Raw genomic sequence first — 23,004 nt, forward strand, 5'->3', positions numbered from 1 at the left:
CACAAAGAGAAAGGAAGCCAGGGCCGAAATCACTCCTCCTGCGGAAAGTAAAACAAGTAAATCTGCGCTGAGTTGCTTACGTATAATGCGTAGCGGCATTTTAGGCCATGTCGTGAACTACGAAGGAGTCCTTCCAGATCCCGAGAAAACATCCGCCATTGCCAATTCTCCACCGTCGCGTGATCAGAAGGAAGTTCGTAGATTCCTCGGACTACGCGCGTATTACCGCCGCTTCGTGGAGAATTTCTCTAACATTGCCTCACCCCTTACTGATCTGACAAAGGCGCACGGGCCGTTCAGGTGGGAACCACCACAGCAGATGGCGTTTCAAGAGCTTCAACGCCGCCTGCAGTCACCCCCTGTGCTGGCGCACTTTGATGAACTTGCAGACACCGGGGTCCACACCGATGCAAGCAACGACGTTAAGCGACCGAGAGTCAGTAGCGGCGTAGCTCTGGACGAGAGCGCTTCCTCAACACTTCGTTCTCTTCTTGATCAGCGCGTTCGTCTTCCCGAGCGCTGGCGTCAATATGTAAAACCTAGGCTGGAGCAAGAGCACATCATTTATTGAAATATTTGTAAAGACCAAAAAAAACGTATTAACAAAGCTGACTGTAGGGGGCGAGCATATCTTCATCCCAACACTCGACTTCTCCTAACAGCGGCCCACAAACCTCCGTTCCCGCTAACGGACCTACTCTCGGAACCAGTAGGTCTTCATGGCCATTAATGGCCCATTAAAGGGATGCTCAGGACTGACCAGAGTTGGCTTGTATCTAAATTATCACATTGTATTTACAGAGAAGCTTCATTCACTGAACGCGCACTTTTGTTTCTGCGTGTTAGCCTCGAGGCTGTGCTGCACCGCGTTCTCTTTTCCAGTAGTAATTCCGGCGTCCTTTTTGATCTTCAGGTCATAATCTTGAATCTTTGGTCTTCACGACAGTGGTTCGGATTCTTAAATTCTATCTCCTCAGCATTAAATCAGTCCTGTGCTACCAGACAAACATAAACATACCCGCACTTGGGCATAGAATAGGCTTTCAAAAACTCCTATTCCAAGTGGGCAAGGTAGAAGCACTGGTATGTGGCACATGAACTAATTTCGTCTTGAAAGTTGTGCCCCCCCCCCCCCTATGATGCTCTAGTGGCGCTGCAGGTATTGTAAGATTAAAGAATAATAAAATAATTGGAAGGTATAGATTTCAGAGTCTTTTCAGTGTGAAAGCGCCAAAGTCGCGTTCGAAATTTTCTTTATAGGCGAGAAGCAGTTGAATTGCTTGTTCTTGGTAAATTGGAAAATATTAGATAATTTCTGACAAACAGGAGAATGAAACTTGTTTGTCCTAGCAAGAAAGTGATGAATTCGTTTTTCGTGAACAGGTTAGTTTTCGGATACGACGCACTGTAGTGACGCAGCTTATTCCGGAAAGCCTGCCATATATACGGCTCGTACAGTAAATAAAGTAAGCAAGGGATATGAGTGGTAAAAAATGCGCGACTGATCCAGGGATTGTACCAGTGGTATACTTCCATCAAATGCTGGTTATATCTGGTCAGTGTAGCCGCCACCTAAAAGAGCAAAAGCTCTGCATAGCGCGCTGAAGCCTAAGCGCCCCCCGTTTGAGATCCAGTGTCGGGTGCGCACTAACTGACACCTCCACCTCTGCTTGTCCGCACGTGCCTGGAAGATCTTGTTAAGCACATCAAAGCAATTATAGAGTCTTAAGTTCGGGCCCCTGGGCTTCAATCTGAGTGTTTGTTTTTTCTGTTTCCCAAGCCTCACATGACGCACCCCTTTCCGTCCCCGCATTAATTGTGCTTCTTGAAGTAAAAGAACGGACTCGAAAGAGGCTCTTGAGAGTGCGGGAACTTGCGTTCGGAGCCTAAGCAAGCACTTTAGAATGGTATTAGTGAGGGACGATGGAAGGCTTCAGTGGCCCGACTGATGCTCATATTGGGGGCTAGTTGAACAGGCTGTGTCCCCAGCAGCACAGCTAAAGGGCCCAATATTGGAAATCTATTGGCAAAGGCCGGCCCTACAAAGTACCAAATTGAAGCCATTCATCTCCAATATTGGGCCAATTGCCTGTGCTGCTTGGGGTATTTTTACTCATTTCATTGGTGCTGCTCAAGTTGAGGGCTTGCGTAGAACGTAGACCTTATTTTTTTAGGAAAGTATCAGAATATACTCGTCTGCACAATATTCTCAGCTCTTGGTGGTTCCAAGATGGAAAAAAAACTGATTGTCGGATTTATGGGATGTTCTTGAAAGTACAAGCATAATGAGAATGTAAACTAGTGGTGCTTAATCGAGGCAACAGAAATCAAGGCTATTTGCATTTCTTTAACGCAGACTCCTGAGACTAAGTGCCTGAGCGACAGCCGGTATATGCCGTTTCCCCGTGATACGTTTTACGCGTATTTCTGCAATTAAATTTGGATTTCTTCTTCGTATACACAGCTGACTGTCGCTTATATTGCCAGGAGGAACAAATGATGAAACGCGTAATGCTTTTTTAACGTTTCTTAAATTTTATACAACACTAACTTACTCTTTGTTTTACACAACTATAGCAACTACGCACGTGTAACAAGGAAACGCACTGCCTTTCTTGTCCATCTTGCCAGCGAGTCGATTGCTCGGCTGCCTTGTGTCCATCTTCTGGCCATGTTATGATTATCCATGCTCAATTTATGATCCATCTAGCTTCCTGTCCAGCTGACTGTGTGGAAATTCAAAACTTAACGGCATTTCTATCTCCTCTCTTTCCTGCTGCAGAGATCCAGCGTGTCCACGGACAAAATGGGAGCAGCGCCCGTTCTTCCCACGCCTGGATTCCTCCGGGACCGCTCATGGACATCCACAAGGGGCGCTCTGTCCGGCTCCAGGTCCGCGTGCAGGTGCCTGTCAAGGACCACCCGAACGTGAGTCACGATTCGGATAAGCAGTGTTTTCATCCTGGAAGCATCAAGAGATGAGGATGATGTGCACACTACAGCTTTCAGAAATTATCTTTAACCGAGATCTAATTATCTTTAACCGAGATCTAATTATCTTTAACCGAGATCTAATTCTCTTAACCGAGATTTAGTTATGCAGTGCTAGCTTTATAAGCTTGTTTTCGTTACACATCGCAAAATTAGGGTAAAATATAATTAGATGCTCCAAGTAAAAGCTTGTGCTACCTAATATATATTTACAGAAGATAGTACCACTCTTTCTTAATTACGGCGAGTCCTGTTACGCGATAGGCCCCGAATATGATGCAACTTAGCCCTTAGGAAAGGCGTAAAAAATCCACCGAGTAAAAATAATGGCTCACCTGTTCTAGCATATCTCACTGTCAGTGTATCATTACGGCTTAAATACGTGTGGCGGCCCTGCAGTGTACGTCGAATTCCCATTCGTTTGGACTATAACCTAGCGTACACTACTGTTTTCTGCGCTATCCGTGCACGGCGCCCACTTAAGCTTGTGCACAGGTGCCGCCGCTAAATTCATTCACGCCGTGCTACACTATTTCAAAACTGTACATCCGATTTTGTTTCATGTTGGTCGGTCGATAAGGTACGAAAATGCTAGGTCGGTATTAAACTAGTAGTATTACGAGGCGTCCCCACAGTACAAAGCCTTACTTTAGATGAACGAATTTATACCCGGGAGGACTGCCACCATTTTTCAGATAGTGATGCATTACTTCTCTATACTTAGCCGAAACCTCAAAAGCTAGGCAAGAAATAAATTAACTTTGATATGTTTTAAACGCATAAAGTGACTATAAGCTACGATCATTTTCACATCTCTACTTACGTGCGCTTATTATTACAATCACGACGACATCAAATTTAGCAGACGCAAGAAATGTGGGTGTTATTTATTTAATTGTCGTGCCGCATACAGCACCATAATTCCAGCTTCGTTAAAGGGTCAGAAGAACAACCGTGACAGGAACAGGATGTGGGAAGAGAAGTGGACAGGACGAGAGGTAACAAGCTACCGCATTTAACTGGAAAGGACGTGGTCCAACAAAAGTGTGCGCCTGCGCAAACCTTATCACAGCAAAGCAAAGTGTAAGTTCATAGGAAAATTCTGCCACGGACGTTTACCTTACTCTTTTCTGATACAGTTTGCGCAGATACACACTTCTGCCGGACCACGTTTTTTCCCAATAAACCCCAGCTGCTAATTACCGCTCGTCCTATCCACTTCTCTTCCCATGCCCTGTTCCTGTCGCCGTTCTTTTAACCCTTTAATATGTCGAACCAACAAGCCCAGAACTGCACCGTGTTGATTCGGCATCATTTTATGGAAGAGTTACACATGTGCAGAAAAAAAAAACATCAGTGTAAGAAACTACGTAATTAATGTGCACTGGAATGTGCGAGCCAGCCAAGGCCCACAAAGAGTAAGCAAATGAGATATAATTCATAGCCAGGATTCCAGCACTACGAAGCTCTGAAATACGTGAAAAATGAATACATAGAGCAGAAAATCGGCATGTCCTCATTTTTCTTTTCGAATTGTTGCCACCTGAGAAGCGCCGTCTAAGCGTTTAAACCACCAATGCTGCGCTTTAATATGCTGGGGTTAAGCGGCAATCTGGGCTCAACTTTTTCCTCACTATCCGTGTATTTCTTTGCGCGTTCGCGCACCCAGTTCAATTTCGTGGGCAAGTTGCTCGGACCCAAAGGAAATTCACTCAAGCGACTTCAGGAGGAAACACAGACCAAGATGGCCATCCTCGGCAGGGGTTCCATGAGAGACAAAGCTAAGGTAGGTGTCGTTTCTTCTTCTTTTCCATTTGGTTTGTGTTTTATCTATTCCCATCTCGGATGAAAATGTGAAAACGTTAACCTGCACTCCCGAGCCTCCCGGCGCATCAATATTTTTTTTTTATTTTGATGGCATCTCAGCTAATAGTTTAATCACATGTGTTGCGTAGAGGCACTTATGGAAAATATCAAAGGCTGCTGAGTGACGAACTGTTTTTTCCTCCCATAATCAACAGGCTTGCACAAACCATAGAACTAAAGCCAATATTAACATGTCATTGCAAGCAGTGTTCAGAAAGATTAGATGTGTTCATTAAAGATAATCCTTAGCCAAAAAGGGCAGTCTGTGCTTGCTCGTTTTACCAGTTTAAGATTTGAAATAGTTGCGCGACAGGGTATCGTTGCTATTTTCTGTAACCACGACGCGCCACAACCGCTTTGATAAAGAACGATCGCGAGCACGTTAGATTAATTTCGCTGTGTACATTTCTTTCTCTTAGGATCTGTGGTGCTTTGTACATTATCCAAATGCGACAACATGCTCAAATTTAAGTTCGTTCGGGCCGTAAGCAATTAGCGCCTTATGATCAGCGGACATTAAGGTTAAGTGTTAAAGAAATACTAAGATAAAACTAAAGTTCCCCTGTATCGACGTTTTACCACGTTGCTATTGTATCTAGTAAATACTGCGCAAAAAAAAAATCTCTATTCTCCGTAGCGTCTGAGAGGCATTTCAAGTGTTGCTTTTCGCTTGCTTTGGGTTTAGGCGTACGCATTCACCAGACGACAGAGATGTCAGGCAGTGAAGTGTTGCGGCCAGCGTGCCCATGTTCCGCGGATCAAAGGCAGCTAAACGGCTACTCTCCCAGTAATCCCCACAGGATCCCGTATCGGCATCAGCACCTTGAAAGTGGGAATTAGAAGATTAATGTCACAAATAACTTAGAGAGTCCTATTCAATATATAAAGCCCGTCTTCTAAACAGGAGCACGGAAAAAAGGGGCGCACGTTAAACGAGGAAAATATATATTCAGTTGCTGTACTTATACGTACTTGGCCATGTAGGGGGCGCTCGGTGCGCGCATTAAAGGTTCCGTGACCACGCATCCGATACATAATAAATGTCAGCCAGCTTATTCTCAGTCTACATAGCAACACGTAAGCCTCTTTTCATGTGACTGCTGCGCAAAGGGTGTTTACATCTGCCACAAAGCAGCGACTGTAACCAAGAGATTGCAGTGCCCCTTCGACTTGGTTGTAACTAGCTTCAACTGTGTGCGAAACTACCGTGAATGCGAGACTCGATCTTAAGGTACGTATCTGATACACAAGGAAAGAAGAAAAAAAAATCACCAGCAAAATTATTTATGGAGACCTTCACGTGACGAGCCTATCTGTGCCAGTATATGTGGACGTTGACAGATCTTCGTCTAATACGCAACTCGGGCTCGAGCTGCGCGTACACTCTAACTTCGTATATATGTTACTAATTCTTTTTATAAAATTGTGGCATCTAGTTGAGTGCTCAACATGTTTTAAGTGTTTCTTCCTCCACCCGTTCTAACCTTCGCCCTTTGCGAGTTCCAAAATGCATGCGCAGCCGCCAGTTCAAATTGCCGTTCTGTGGCCAAAGCACCACCACGGCACTTTCTGTGCTTCTCATGGTGACACGTTGGGCTACAGAGTAAATCCAAAGGGTTGCTTTGATGTCTACTCAAGACAGCAGGATTTGGAACGTTAAGTGCACAGATCATTCGCCACCGCTCCTATTACGGTGGATATATCGTCGCGAAAGCTACTTTCAGCCGGAAGTGGCAGAGAGTGTTGCTACAGAGCGGGAAGTTCTTTGGAGACAAAAGCTTCCTGGCAAAGTAAGCTCAAGTGAAAACACTGCCGGTTGAATTGACTTAAGGGGTAGCGTAAGCAAGTAAACATTTTTTTCAGGGCGCTCCTTTTCGTCAGAAAGGTTGGGAAACTGTGGCGTATATGAACTGCTTAGTTCAGGGAATGATGGAGTTGATAACTTAGGAAAGTTCGCGTCTCGGCGCATAATTTGAAAGCAACACGACACTTCCTGCCTACTTCAACGACATATGTAGGTCGCCTGCGAGAGCATGCAGTCATTTTCAATGAGAGTGAGGCCAAGGTGCATGTTCGCCACGTTCTGTCCCGGCCTTCGGCTAGCTTGCGTTACCCAGCAACGATGTCGCTCTGTCTTAATGTCATATATTCTCTCGCCGTTGGTAGTTAAATATTTACAAGGCCAGCCCGTGGCTTCGGAGTCCAGGTAGCGCTCCGCTATCGGCTCCTTCTCCTCCTGTAGTGTAAATGGAACACAGACCGGCAACTCGAAACTCACAGTCGTTCTCTCGTTGGTGTGTGTTATTCGTGGACTTGCACTTTGTCACTTCTTCGATCAATAAGGAATGAGCGATTTATGGGCAGTCGAAAAGTTCAGGCTGTCACAACATACTTAGGCGAAATCAGTGAACATTATTTTTATGATTAAGCTGAATGCCAAGTAAAGGGATGTTAATAAACTCAAGCAAAAAGTTAATGATCTCGATCATTACACTAGACGAATGACCCTAGAAATATATGGTCTGCCTCAGAAAATAATGCAAACTCTTCTAGCTAAACGGAACCAAGTGGCTAGTGACCTGGAAGTTCCTGGTTTTCTGAAAAAAGTAATTGATGCCGCCCGCCGACTTACTTTCGGAAAAACAACGGAAACAACCAAAGCCTGCTCCCTTTTAGCACGTTTCATGACCCGCCTGACTCTGGACAACTGGCTTGGAAAGAAAGCGAGCTGACGAAAAGTATATCAGAGGTGTACTTCGATGAAAACCTTACTGCCCGGAACAAGGAATGTTCTGGCACATGAGACTCAAGGCCAGTGAGATAGAATATTAGCATTAAAAATGGCAAGGCATGCCTGCAGAAAAAAAAAAACAGCGGGACCGAAACATGGAAATAAGCGGGAAAACCGACCTGCAAAAAATACAATTTACACATTTAGCTGCTTGCACTTTTCTTGCGCGCATTGCAAGTTCATCTCGCCATGATTCGACGTGAACAGTTACCAAGACTGCTTTATTTAAGCGCATAAGGGCTGTACACCATAAAAGGCATCGGTCCTTGCTTTAGTATACCATTTCCATAATTCTGCCGCGCCACCAAGCGGCTGCGCAAAGCACTCTGGGAAAACAGAGCACCGGGCTTGCGTCTCTCAGTCCGTCTGTTCGACTCAGCCGACAAGCCTGCCTCCGCTATCTCTTCGTCATCGGTGCGCCACCGCTTCGCGGTTTTTTCTGGTCACCCTGTTGAGCCTGCTGTTCCTTTGCATCACATGGCGCAGTTGGGTGTTGGGTTCTACGGGCACGGATCACCAGACGAGCTTGGTAAAGGCACAGTCACACTAGGTAGACGCGACGCCGACACCGACGCGACCCGAACTTTGGCACATTGGTCGGCCGATTCCGTCGCTGATGCACTGGTCTGTCACATCAGACGGACGACGACGTCAGCACGACCAACAAGCGCGCATCGGCGTAGCGTGAGAGGTTTCCAGCCCATCGAGGCCCACGAATCCGATCGGCGAATAGTCGTTCGATCTGCCGTCAGAAGGTTGGCGGGCGAGCGAAAACTTCTCCCGACGAGGTGACAGTCTGGATAGCTGCGCTTCTCTCTGCCTTATCCGTACTAAAAATAAGCAAAACAAGTGGCTGAGTCTGATATCTTCACCTCTGAACACTCGCCAGCGATGACCTTTTGCCAAATTCTTCAATTCCAGTCGACACCGGCCCCCATTCAGGATTGTAGGCCTAACAAGTCGGCAGGATTTGTATGAGCGATTTCCGCGATTGTGAAGTACCAATTAACAAGTGTTAGCGGCTGCAACAGTGTAGTTGTGGCCAGAGTGATCTGAAATGGATGATCGATTGCAACGCAGGACGCGTGTATAAAAACCGATAAGCGCCGGTATAGTCCTACTTGCCGAGCAATATTGGAGGCGGTTGGTACCAGTAGTCGGTGTCACTTGAGGACAACAAATCAGGCGGTTTTAATTAACGCCAACAGTTGCTGAACATACTTCTCGATAAAGCGATTAGAATGAAGAATCGGTCGCATCACAGAAAGATACAATTACGTCGTTTCCCAGCGCTCATTAGGTTAACGAGCCACGCATAACGTAATGACAACGTGCCCAGCTTATTGGTCTGAATGCCAATCAGTGATTTCTCCAAATCCAGTGATCACACTCGTGACGCGATGAGTTCCTCCTGTTCCTGACCCCACATCTTTCACATACAGACTCCCCTCCTCCCCTTTACCCCGCTTCTCACCCAGTCACTGGTTACGCGACTGGCCACTCAAAAACGCTTTGCAAAATGCACGTATACCAAGAGTTACCAAACACTCCCTCTATATAACGTGGACATTTTACAAGAAAAAGCCCAGGTGGCTCTGAAATTCGCATTTTACAAGGTTAAGCGTCCAGTAAGGCTTTCTTCGAAGCGGCGAATATGTTATGATTATGATTGCAGCGTTTGGTAAGTAGCGAAGTTGCAGTGGAATCCCACTCTATTAAACTGCTCTAACATCAGTTACGTTACATGGTTGCTTTTCCACCTATTTAATACGTGATGCGTTTCAAATTCATGTACTGGGCGGCGCGACCTTGGTGTCCAAATGAGCTGGCGACTTCACGTCGTGATTTTCAGAAACATGGCACAGTGCTCGCATTCTCGGCGGCTGCTGAGGTTAAAAGGTAGCACGCATCCCTGACACGTCTCCCGCTTTCGCTTTGATTTCCAGGAGGAAGATCTCCGCCAGTTAAAGGACCCCAAGTACTGGCACCTGCACGAGGAGCTGCACGTGGAGGTCAACGCCTTCGCGCCGCCCGCCGAAGCCTACCGTCGCATGGCGTTCGCACTAGCCCAACTCAAGCCCTTCCTGGTTCCTGTGAGTGTTGCGGCTGGCCACCTTGCGCTCAGCAATGCCGGATGCCGCCTAAACAGAGCCCGGACCTCACACCATGGGCGCTGCTTGGCACTGCGTTAGTTTTTAATGCGAAAGCACTACTTCACCAGGTATAACCGGCTCAGCAGCTTTGTGTGAAGCTTGACCTTGAAGATGATCTTGGCAAAACTGAGCATAGCAACAGCCCCGTGCAGAGATAAAATAAATATTTCCGTGACAGGGTTTCGAACCCGCTGCAGCGCGAACAGATCAGCTTCACTGGTCACAGCACGAGGGCACTATGCTATCGCCGGAGCCTATTATGCTTCGTGCTAACTGCAACGCGTTATCGCGCTGTGCATTGCGAATTCGTGGTCACCATCAACGCCAATCAGCTGCGCGAACAGATCAGATCAGCTTAACGTCGATCAGAGCTTAACCTGAGTCTAATATCGTCGCAAGGCGTGCCGAGGACCCAGAAAAACCATAAGCTAACCAGGCTAAACACATGTTTTCGCACATATATTCGGTTTAGCTTCGCTAAAACCTTGCCACTTTATGGATCTCTAGCGTGTTGATCTTCACCCATCTTTTGATTAAAACACAAGGCAGTGATAGAAAACCTCGAGACCTACTTTTTGTCACCATGCGAGTAGCTCAGCGTTAGTAAAATGACCGAATGGGCTAGTAGGTCAATTTTTCACGGTCACAACGCGCGAAAAGAGCGGTACACTTGGTTAATAACTGCGCGGCTGAGTGCTTGCCTAGTGTCTTCCTTTTCATCTGTTCAGTGAACCATTTTAACAGCTTGCCTGAGTCGGAGGCGTTGCCGGAAAGTGAGCTTGCCCATGCAAGAGATGAGATTTGGCCGCTCGGAGCAGCCCTATTCGCCTTATCCCCGCTTCTAAGCACGTAAAAGCAAGTGCGTCTCCGTGATGCAAGCAGGAAGGGTGCACTGCCATCTACAACGACCCCTCCCCTTTTCTCCCCTTGCTTCCTTCATATACCTTTGCGGAAGGAAGTTATCACGATATGAACACCGCCCCATGAGGAAATTCGGTTTTCATGTAAGAGCACGCGATGCCAAGAGGCAACTGTTGGAGTGACAGCTCGGTCAAATTAGGTTTTGTATTCTTAGCCTATAAATTTCGGACATGTCTCTCACCCGCCTTCACCTGAGTGTTGCTCGTCGAGTTCATCCCGATACACTCCTCATCCTTGTCCGTGCTTTCCTTCACCGCCTTGGTTCCTCCCCTGCATGCCTCAATTCTCTCCAATCCTTTGTAAATCTGGAAAAAAAAAACATTTTCTTCTGCTCAGCTGGCTTTCAGTTTCCCTATTAAACTTACTATGCTCCCCTAACGACGTTGCGGGCCTGGTTGCCTCGGATTAGCCGATTGCCCAGCTTTCTTCGCTGACCTGGCGTAGGATATCCTCGGCGCCTGCTGCTGCGTCAGCATCAAGTATTTTTTTTCTCTCTCTTGCTCCCTGCACCAGTTTCAGTGTCCGGTGTATTAATGCAGTTATGGGACAAGATATGGCCTCAAATGGTGCTATTCAACTATCGTTATCGATTATCCATGAGACTGGAAGACTTCGGCTTGAACGTTATTCGCATGCATATGGAGCATTTTCGTCACGTCTTACTTTCTCTACATAAGTTACTCTTCTGCAGCCTCTAATTACTCCGAACCAACGTCAGATATGACCAGAAAGCAAAGCTGACGGATATCTTCTCGGCATTGCCTTTTAACGAGAGTATACGGGTTTGTGCATTCTCAAAGCATCCGCCTAGTCGTCTCATGCTGATTTTCTAACATTTTAATTATCGGATACTTAAGTCCACGGACTGATTGAATGTGAGCATGTTTTGCATATTTTATATCTTGGCACTTTTGATGTTTTTGTTTCCTTTTTTACACATGTGGTGGTAAAGAAAATTGCGCATTCGGCGGTAACAAAAATGGGTAGACTGCTCAAAGCTGCGCACGATGTAAACGCTTCTCTCAGCTCATTCAAACTAAAAAAAAACTCTATGTTTTGAATTTCTTGCGGAATTAAAAAATTATCGAGACGACGGCACCTCTTTCGCCCTGAGTGACGCCGAAGATGGTAAACTTCGTTGAAAGGAAAGCGTTTAAAAACAGGGTGGGGCCTTTTAATCAGATCCCATGTCCATACTTGTGTTCACAGCCTTATTGAATCACTGCGGGACCTAACGGATCGTTTTACGTTGGCACTTTTGTTCTGAAGAGCGCATGGTGCTTTAATGAAAGGAAGTGCTGGTGAATGATCCGTTCGAGCGCGTGCACCCTGAACAAAGCTATAATCAATTCTCTTGGCGTTAGTTATCGTACATTCAAGCCGGGTATACGCCAGTAACAAAATATTTGAAGCTGATAGCTGTGGCCAACTTTTCCCATGGAAATGGGAAGTTCTCAGCACGTGGCGCTCTCCGGCAAAGAACGAACAACATTTTCCCGGAAGTAGTATAAACTTTTCATCGTTTATTCAGCCAAGCGCTTTCAGAATTTTGCACTGACTTGCCTGCTTGTGTGCGAGAGAAACGGCTGCGCTGATCGGAGGTCTATCATTACTGCTTCCTTTTTTTAACTTCACTTTCACGCCTGGCGGGCTTTGCGCCGCGACGGTCCACACCCAGAGCGCTGAGTCGATACCCGGGCTCTGCGTTATATGCAAACTCACTCGGTCATGCCTTCGAGTGCAAACTTTGTTTTCTGAGCTGGTTACTTCTTTCTTGGGTGCTGGTGCATTTCCTGCAAAGAATTGCGAGAGTCCTCCATTATATAGGTTGCAATCGATCAGGCATTGAATGCAACCTGTTCTGCAGGCACTGTTCCTTTTTTCTCTGGCAGGCAGCTCTATCGAAAATTCATCGTGGGACTGGCGGACGACGCCTGGAAAACCAAAGTTTTTAGATATACTCTGTCAAATTTCTCTTGTCGAAGCCGGACTCAACTCGTTCTTACGCAGTATGAGGTTCTGCCGCCGATGTGCGGACGACTACACGCATCTTGCTGGATATGATAGAATGCTTTGATGTTCCTCCACTGTTTGCTTTCTCGACACATCGTTCCATTCGTGAATTTCAGTAGCTAAAAGCCACTACTGTGGTTCTCCATTGCGGTTTGATATCCATAAATGAGCAGTTTGATGGGTGTGATGAACTGAACGGCAAGCCACAATCACTCCTCTCTTACAAAAGTTTCTTTAAGCAGTCTATAGACTGTCGATAGACTCTCTATACACAATAGACTCTCTATAGACAAACCCTAAAGAACCGTCTATAGGCAATGCAAATCCAATAGACACTTTATAGACAGTCTATAGATTTATGGTCATACAATTTTAGTAGACTTTTGTCTATAGACAATCAATAGACTATGAACAGACAAAAGTAAATATCTATAGGAAGGCAATAGAGACTATAAGAAGCCTATAGACTGCCTATAGACAAATTTTGTAAAGGCTGCAGCCGCTTCTTGACAAGAAGTGCTGTGCTTGTCGAACTCCCAACCGCTTAAATAGCGTGACTGAGCTTTTACCTGTAAGATATGAGCGGAACTTCAACCGATAAGGCGGCGTACTTCGTACCCAGTAGCACTACTGGCTACAGAAGGCACATAGACCCTGTTTTTTGCCTCTCCTGTTTCATTAAAACTCTTCTCCTCCTGTTTTTTTGCTGTATCATCTGACCCTCTGCTCCTCCCAGCGCGGACGGGCTGCTTGAGGAAACGTGTAGAATGTGCGACGGCATTTCGAGCAATCTCCCACCGTAAAAGCTTACGAAGACATCAACTGCGACCCCGAGAAGTTCGACAACAGCGCATGCGCGTTGAAAAATTGATGCTTTCCTTACGCGATTTCTGATCCTGTCTGGCTATCTGACGTCTGCCTACAAAAAGCGGCGATCGCCGAAGAGGATGGGCGGAGGTGGTAGCAGCCCGCAGCCGGTGCCTTCTAAGACCAGTTAAGGAGAGTCTCCTTATTACTGCTATTACCAAAATGAAGAGACCTTGAAAATTCCTCACAACTGCAGGAATTGCAGGATTGATGCTCATAAAAAGTTGTATTTAGAACTGGAACATGGTAATCATTGGGACGTGCATTTTCTACGAAGCAGAAATGAAAGGCAGTGTTTATCCTAAAGAGCAGCGCCCCTTATCGGCCGAGTATTAGGCATGCTTGAAACACGGTATCGAATTTAAAGTCCAGCTAGTTTTTCTTTAATGGGCAACGTGAATACAATTTCTTCAATAAGCGAAATGGCAGGACCAAAAATGTTCTCACAGTGTGCCCGTAAGAGAGGGAAAAAAAGAACGAGGTCGGGGCACCCTAACATCATTATAGACGCGTTGGGAACGAAAAAAACCACGGGCTACTTCTTAATATGCCAGCAGTCTTTGAAAAGGTAGTTATATAGTTTAAAGGGCAACTGCAGGACGTTTGGAAAATTCCATGATTCATAAATTCAAATTTATATAGGCTGTAGGTAAAGCATGCAACGTGTTTTTGCGCTCGCTTACAAAGGGTAGGTTGACAAGCTAGAATGCAAAGCAGCCCGCATTTCATCTCTTTGATGCTTGGTAATAGAACTCTCTGCTTTCGTTAAAAGGAACAGGTGGCGCCCACCTTCAGTGTGGTGCCACGGCCTGCTTCACACACTTCACTTTCGACCCATTTTTTATCGCTTTCAACAAACGAGCATACTTTTAGTACGCTACCACTAAGGCTTATACTCAGCCAAAAAGCTCCGCCGCGGTGGCTGAGTGGTTACGGCGCTCGGCTGCTAACCCGGAAGACGCGGGTTCGATCCCGGCCTCGGCGGTCGAATTTCGATGGAGGCGAAATTCTAGAGGCCCGTGTACTGTGCGATGTCTCTGCACGTAAAAGAACCCCAGGTGGTCGAAATTTCCGGAGCCCTTCACTATGGCGTCTCTCATAGCCTGAGTCGCTTTTGGACGTTAAACCCCCCTACAACCAAAACCAATCAGCCAAAAAGCCGGCTATATATTACTGCTCACTGTGGCAGGTCAAATTTCCATTGATTATTGGTCGTGTGAAGTTGCTGATGACAGCACCTGCCGTGGCAGGGCGGTGGCGCATTGCTTAACCGATGCACCACTGCGCCAGAAGTACTATGATTGAATTCTTGTCAAACCCTTGATAAGCTTTGAGCGCAGGAATCATCCTGGACTATACACAGTGCAGAACCACCTTCAAATATGTTTAGGGCCTTATTCGCAGGACATCCAAGCGTCTATTTTACGCTAAGTACGGTCCTGTTACACGAGATGTTATTGTCGTTGAGTTTTCTGACATGTACAGAGCGTTGCGCCTTGTACAAGTCGCCAACTGATGTCAGAATGATGTTGCGTATTCAAGGGCACAAGAGCAGTTTTGAAAACTTGCCCTCTGCTGCTCCCATGCTAGATTTCTCGCCGCTAATTAGTTCCTCTTTCCCAGCGCAGTCGACAGCGTTGCTTTCTGAAGCCGGGAACAGGTGCAAAGACGCAAAAAGCATGCGTCACGTAAAATTCAAAGCTATTCGAGGCTGATCAGTTGGAAATAGCCTAAATGTCGCTGAAACCAAATTGGAGAAGCGTGGAAGTTGATTCAGTGTAACAATTATTGGTTGTTCCTAAGTTCTGAGAAATGAAATAACGTTAAGTTTCAAGAGGAATTGTGTTTCTTTTAAACGCGGTTCAACTGTAAACCTAATCTGTTGCTTGTCTGAGAGGTCGGCGAGGCGAGAATGAAGTTTTTGACAAAACTAGACAGGCTCAAGCAGCTAAAAACTGTCTAGGAAAGAAAGGATGCATGTTAAGCCATCTTTAGCACTACCATGATTCGCCTGGCGTAATATGCCACGACTATATCGGTGGCAGCCTCATTACTTGATACTCCAGTAATATTGTGGCCTGATGTGCGAGAGTGTGCTTATTGGAGCTGCACTCGTAAATTACTTAAATTTGTATATGCTGGCTCCATATTCTCATCTGGTGCAAGCAGCGGTGCTGCCAACAAGAGCATTAAAGCATGGTCAAGAGTAGCTACCAAGTGCTCGAAGCGCGTTCAGCATCGCGAAGCACTTTATCCTGCACTCTCTTCGCTACCGGAAATACCGGAAGCGATGCTTGCTTCCGGAAGGTGCGCGCTTTCCGGAAGCAGAGATTGCGTTTCAGAGCTGTGCCTCGAATCAACCGGAAAGGAAAGGAACTTACTTTTCAATGTTTTTTTTCGTGGCGGGTTGCAGATATTGCGAAGTTATCTGGTGAATATTGCACATTTAACATTACAATCACGTTCGAATTCTGAGGTTCTCCTACCGTCTTCGTACCAACTTGATTTAAGTGCTGCAGACTACACCAGGCCGAATAACCAGTATGCAGTCCGGAGGTTCCAAAGGAATGCTCTTTTCGTGTACGTTTTTGTTTTTCTGCTCAAAGTCGCTATGCTTGGTTTTTCGGAACTATGTTACGCCACGTGTGCCTTTCCGGGCTGGGCTTGGAATAACTTGCTGGCAGTGCCACAAAAATTAAAAAAGCGCAGATAGTCTGGAATGTTTGAACAAAAACATTTCGCCTAGTTATATTCAATCAAGATTACTGTTTCGTCGAGCTACCTGCAATACTAGCCCTTTGTCCTATGTGCGAAGGGACGTATCTTCTCTATTCAGTTGCAACCGTTTGTACTTTGAACGTCGTCTAATTTCGGTGTATGAGAATTTTTTTTAATCAAAGACTTATCTTAAATACTGCCAAACTCTATGGAGACAGGAAGGCTACTAGCGCCTTTTTTTGATGGCACGCTGAGGAAAATTAAACATGTTCTTACCTGTATAGTTTACAGTGTGTTTGCAATTCGGATTTAGGGGTGAAAAAAACACCAATCTTTCGCAAATAACGCCAGCGTCTATGAAGAACTTTATTGATTATCCTTACTTTGCATTCTAATAGAGAAAGCAGTTTGCTGGTTGTTCATGATTTTTTTTTATCTTATGCTAAATCACAGTGCTTTTAATGCTAGAGATATACTTTATTGTGCATTTCAAAGACAGAAAATATATTGAAATTATCATTCGAATTATACCCAGATGCAACAGGGCATCTGCTATGTGACAACGTTACGTCGCCCAAAGGGATACCTTTGAAGCTTCCTTTTAAAGATCACCTTCTACTCGCTGTCGAAATTAGCGTCGGTCTCGGAATTTTAAGGGACATAGCTACGCCAATATGAATGCGGCTGTTGTTTACGTTGTAACCCCACTCCCTCACCATCCTCTAGCCGTGTTCGGTGTCTGTACAACTTTTCTATGCACTTTCACTCTGGCATGCTGTCTCGATTTGCTGTTAGGTGGTTTATAGGATGTCCCTAGCAATACTCAAACGACAGCGCATGCTGAAGTAAGGTCAGTATACATATAGGTAGATTTTTGGTATTCTCAATTTCTTGATGATCCCACTACAGGTATTCGGCGGCGTGTTTTAAGTGTGGTGATGAAACCTTTACCCGGACGACAAAGAAAGTTCTCGTAGAGTCGAACAAAAATAAAAGGCTTCGAACCTTGCTTGGAACGTTGCGAGAATATCAGGATAGATTGCCATATAGAAGAACAAACTGAAAAGAACATATTGCGTTTTCTGTGCGAACGAGGGGGCGGGGGGTGACGTTACCTGCGTATATTCTGGAAGTCCGGCTCATATTTCGCCTCACTAGTTTCGTCGATCTCACTCTTTTTATGAAAGAGAGACGAGTTTCAAATCCAATAACCCATGTAACGCAGAAAGCTAACGGTGCCGTTGAGTGCGAGGGATCAAGCACTTCCGCATTCAACATGGAATTAGCTACCGGTAGAACCACTGTTCACTGTCCCGGAGTTTCCGCTGCTGACAAGTGTTCCGAGCCGAAAAGAAAAACTTGCGTTATCGATGCATGCTTCGGACTCAGCCGCATATTGCGCTCGCTTTCGAGTCGTTTCTCACAACATGGTTGCCGTCGGATGCCGTGTAGTGTATACGGTTTATAGTCGGCTTTCAATCTGCATCTTGAGTTCGAAGCGTTGCGATCAACCCGCTTATTCTTTCCTGCCTACAAACTTCGCCTCGAGACCTTCGTTCGTGTCGGCGTTTCGCGAGATATTCTGATAGACGGGCAGCTGGTTCTGGAAACAATTTCTCTCTCTCTGTGCGTGGGTGCATGCGCGCGTTCATGTTTGTGTATGTGTCTGCACTCTTGGCACGCTGTTCACTGACGGCGACGTTGAGCCTCCAACGATAGCCGTGCTCCTCAGAAAGCCTGTTCCTACTCACACGATGTGCAGTTCACTTGTAGTATATACGCGTTCTTTATTTTTATGCGCACTCTCGAATTCTCTGCTACAAATTCTTTTTTTCCCGCCGCACCAGTGTTCGCTTGCCAGTCGATATACCGTCTTCCAGTTGCGCGAGCTGCCGCAACTGTCGACCTCTTCCTATGCGTTGCCGTTTGTTTTGAAAGGAGCGCGGCGCGTTCTCAGAATGCCTCGGCGAATTGATGAACCTCTCCAGGTCGAGTCAATCCCTGGCGTTTAAATTTGCTAACACAACAGAGCGAGGGCGCCACGTTCCAGGAATCAGTTTTTTTTTATTCGGTTTCCTCCGAGACAATTTTTGCCGGGAGAGGGCAGCACAAGGGTAAACATCTTTCTTGGTGAAGGCGACGAGCCAATTAGGCATGTACAATATCCCCCACTCATTTAGAGTGCGCCGCTTTCCTCTTTAAACAGGCACGTCAGCGCACCTGTGTTTAGTAATTACTTTTTATTTACGACTTTAATCCATAGAAGGGGTGTGTCTATGAAATTAAGCTGTCTCGAGCAGGCATCATTTGTGTTGATACGTAGCAGGAGAGCATCCACCATAAAAAGTCCTCAGGAGGAAGAGTAGATAGTTTTAGCTGTGCGTACACAACGGCTTAGCGTACGCAAGGAGTTTGCGGGGACGGTAGTGCTCATGCGCAGAACGCAAACGCAAGCCCTGCGGACTTTGCGTTGCGGCGCTTGCGTGGCTTGCGTACGCAAACGTTGACAAGATGGCGGCGCCCTGCTCACCCACTTTGGAATAAATACATGTCGCCGCTCGATTCCCCGACGCAATAGCTCGCTCAAATGGTAGCGGTTCGCTTTTATTTCGCCTACACTTGCCCACACGTAGCGTTATAAGCGATAGCTAGCCCCTGTTTTTTAGATAATTTGGCGATTTTCAAGCTCCTAGGCCTAACTAAATGCATTGTGTCATGGAGGAGGCAGTGTGTTTTCCTCGTAGTAACGAGACCTGGCGAAGCAGTTTTCTAGTTTTTAGTCACTTCTTGCATTTTCTTCGGTTTGCATAGTGTTTCTTCTAGGAACAAAAAAAGGCTTCCGATCCGCTCACCCTAGTTATCAGTAATCACGGATGAAATTTTCTTCAACCGAGCGTTGATGTGCTTTGACGCCTTGTCACTAGATGGCACTACCGTTTACGCGTTCGCTTGAGGGACGCTACGGCACGGCCAGCTAAAACTATACTTCGGAGCGGACAGCGTAACGCACGCAGCGCCGTAGCGCTTTGCATACGCAAGCACTTGCGTACGCACAGCTAAAACTCTCTAGTATCCGCTCCAGGGAAAGTGGGATGTATGACCGCGTTATTTAGGTGGTAGTCGCACTGGCGCTCTCGAAAGACGTGCGATTCGCTTATTTCCACCAGGTCTGTCCCTAAGAAGGCGACGATTACGGCTTTTCGCTCTCTTTCAGCGTTTAATCTGTCCAGTTCCTTAAAAGCGCATAAGCGCCCTGTTAGTCTTGCCCGGTCCTGTCAGGCTCATCGCGCGTTTCCTCACTTCTTGGAAAGGCCTTCTTCCCCTCGTGCTGAGCATTTGCGGAGGCTTTGTCTTCACTGATGCCAGCGTTGTGCCCCTCATTGTGGGCAAAAGCCCGCAATGACTTTGAAAGTCCGGTCTTTCATGCTACTTGTCAGCCACCGCATCATTATTTGGCTTGTCGTTTTGGACTTCTGGCCTGGGGAGGGTAAAATTTCGTGATATTTTTGTGCATGAACCTCAGGTGGTTGAAAATTTCAGAGCCCTTCAGTACGGCGTCCCTCATAGCCTGAGCCACTTTGGGACGTTTTATTATCCTAGCCATACGGTCCATTTCAAACTGTTCACCCGAGCTTGCTAAAACGCACAGATCACCAAGAAGGCCTAAAGAGAAAACGTAAAAAACACTGAGTGGATTATTTGACTTTTCGGCTGTATTCAGCAGGTAAAAATATGGCAAGTAGGTGTACCGTTGTCAGTTTGCCGACAATTGAAGGAAGTAGAAGAGTATGAGTCATGCTGTCCTATAGAGAGCTAAAAAATCTTCTAGCACATTTTTTAACCTAATATTCGGCACTAGTGTTTTTCTTAACCAAGTCATGTTCTGATATCCAAATCAGGAGACAGAAACGTGCTAACACGCTATCGACCAATATGGGTACTTCCTGTTGTAACGAAATATTTTAGTTGCCTATTTATAACCGTAAACAAAGTTCTTGGATAAATATACTAGGAAATTCAACTCTGAGTTCGAATTTTAAGACGGAAATTAAATGAACAAGTGCTGCTTTGTTCAAAACGGAAAACCGTACAAAGTATAGAAAATTAAGAATTACACATTAGGGCTGTTTTTATACTTCCTAAATGTAATTGACTCGGCTAGTCACAGTATATTTCTTGTTAAGGAGCAATACTATTTACTACGTGCCCCGCCATTAGAGTTATTTAAAGACTCTATTGGCAAAGACTTCCAATTTATGAATGTTAGCAATTATTCCGCTACTCGGTCAAATGCAACAAAGGTTAGTATTGGGGCCTATATTGTTTTTGCTATACAGGGTGTATCACCTAAGACTTTCAGCAATTTTTAAAAATAGGCTTTTTGAGTTAGAATAAGCGGTTTTTGGGCATAGCAATATATGCAGTGGGATGCAGCAGAGTGCAGCTAATGCATGCTAATTGCAGGCTAGTTAACCTAATAACTATAAGTTATTAACTTAACCTTAATTATTAAGAGGCGTGTAGCCCACATGAAGTGATATTCGTATCACTTTATAAAATTTTGAAAATGTGGTTACCCTCGGCGCTGTGGCCGAATGAATTCTGGCTACATTGCGCCAAAATACATGAGCTTTCGAGAAGCTTGCGGGAAGAGCAACCACTCCAGTGCACGTAACTAGTCGCAGTAGCAAAATTTTGTCTAAGCCATAGCACCGGGGCCAATGTGTTTTCGATAGAGAACTGCCGTTCAGATTTGAAACAAATCAACAGAGGTGTTCCTCAAGGCAGTATTCTTGGCCCGTTCCTTTTTATAGTCTATATAAATGACTTAGTTCATATCTACAGAGATGCAAAATACATTTTATACGCTGATGACGCTAGTATATTTTTTTCATCACCTGAACCTAGTAGCCTTCAGAATAAAGCCAACTCTGCTCTAAGATCCCTTCATAAATGGTCCGCAGCAAACAGTCTACAAATTAATACAAAAAAGACAAAAGCCGTAATTTTCAGACCGAAATCGAAGCAAATAAACAGCAGTCTAATCACCCTTCTTTACGAGAACGAAAAAATCGAAATAGATAGTAGTGTTAAAATACTTGGAGTTATCTTCACACAAAATATGCTTTGGGATGCGCACATTGAATCTGTGTCAGGGAAGCTATCTCGTGTTGTTGGTATGACGGCGCGACACAGAGCTATATTACCTTTCAATATAAAGCTTCTTATTTACAATACTCTCTTTTTTTCTTCTTTGTATTATTGTGTATTGGTATGGGGTACCACGACACGTACAAATCTTGAAAGAATACATATACTTCAAAAAAAAATTGTTCGAGCACTTTTTAATGTACCGTATCATTCCCATACTTCACAGCTATTTTCGAAAGCAAACATAATACGCGCGTTTAATCTTTATAACTATAAGTTAAGTCTGGCTTTCAAACGGGAGGTGAAAGAAAATCTCAAGTTTTTTCATGAATTATCAGATCTCGATAAAAACACACATTCCTACACCACCCGTTACACAGAACCGTGGAAAGTGGTCACTGCGCGGGTAAATTATTCCAGGCAAAAAGTGTCATACACACTGCCAACCCTTTTAAATTCATTTCACAAATCAGGTATAGATTTGCATACGATTTCTGTACGAACCCTACGCCAACATTTCATTAACAATCCTTGCTTACAATAACAACTAAAAGTGTTATCTTGCCTTTTGTTATGTTTACCTGTTGTGACTATCAAGTGTGCGTGCATTAATTTTGAATATTGTGCTTTCTGCGAGTTCTTTGTTTTATTTTTTTGTTGTTGTCCTATCGCTGCCTGCTTTGTAGGGAGGCTGCGGGCTTCAGTCAAGTCGCTTGTTGTCAAGCGGCTTTTATCCGCAGTCTCCCCCATCACTGATGGAAATAAACAAGTTATTATTATTATTATATTCTTGAAACTGACATGGGTATTACTTGCGATGGGCTATATGCCTCTCAGCAATTAAGGGGCCTAACAGTACTACTTAAAGAACTAACTATTAATTATTTGCTAAATCTGATATCGATTTTACTTACGAAGGGCTACACGCCTCTCAATAATTAAGTACCCTAAGAGTTATGGTGGAATATTTAAATAATCACCATTAGGTAGTAGTAGTAAAGACTTTTATTCGACCATAATTTATAGGCCGAGCATGTCGACCGCCTGGGCGACCAGAAGCCGCTGTTCTTCTTCCCCTTCAGCGCCAAGCCAGTCGAGCCAGGTGGTGATGGATAGAAAGGGTGGGGGGAAGGAACCCGACTGCTGAGCAGCCGGGCAATAGAAGAGGCAATGGGCCAGGTCCGCATAGATGCAGGGACAGTTGGGACAGGAAGGGTCCGATCGATAGCGATAGTGGAAGAGGCGGGACGGGGTGATAACTGCATTCATCTGAATGTGCCGAAGAAGGCGAGACTCCGGCACCGTGAGTGATGGATGAGGAGGAGGGTAAAGGCGTTTGTCGAGGCGGAGCTCAAGGTAGACCTCTTTTATGGTGCGGCGAAGGGTGAGCCTCCCACCGTCCTCCGAGGGCTTGGGCCAGGGGATCAACGGTGCCCGGAAAAGTGTGTCGCGGGCGAGCTGATGGGCCAGCTCATTGCCGTCAATCCCTGAATGCCCAGGGACCCAGCGGAGGAAAACGATGGAAGGCTGCAG

General features: G+C 45.5%; 1 protein-coding gene across 6 annotated transcripts in view; it reads left to right on the forward strand.

Moving 5' to 3' along the window:
* The window catches only part of LOC144107951 (KH domain-containing RNA-binding protein qki.S-like), a 241,841-nt gene that overhangs the window by 197,220 nt on the left and 21,617 nt on the right, over nucleotides 1-23,004 (forward strand). For all 6 annotated transcript variants that reach the window (XM_077641197.1, XM_077641198.1, XM_077641199.1 and 3 more), the window contains 3 exons: nucleotides 2,783-2,928; nucleotides 4,661-4,777; nucleotides 9,595-9,741. In XM_077641197.1, the coding sequence (XP_077497323.1) occupies nucleotides 2,783-2,928; nucleotides 4,661-4,777; nucleotides 9,595-9,741 (410 nt within the window). The remainder of the gene's footprint in view (nucleotides 1-2,782; nucleotides 2,929-4,660; nucleotides 4,778-9,594; nucleotides 9,742-23,004) is intronic.

The sequence above is a fragment of the Amblyomma americanum genome, chromosome 10 (assembly GCF_052857255.1).
Source record: "Amblyomma americanum isolate KBUSLIRL-KWMA chromosome 10, ASM5285725v1, whole genome shotgun sequence".
NCBI classification, from domain to species: Eukaryota; Metazoa; Arthropoda; class Arachnida; order Ixodida; family Ixodidae; genus Amblyomma; species Amblyomma americanum.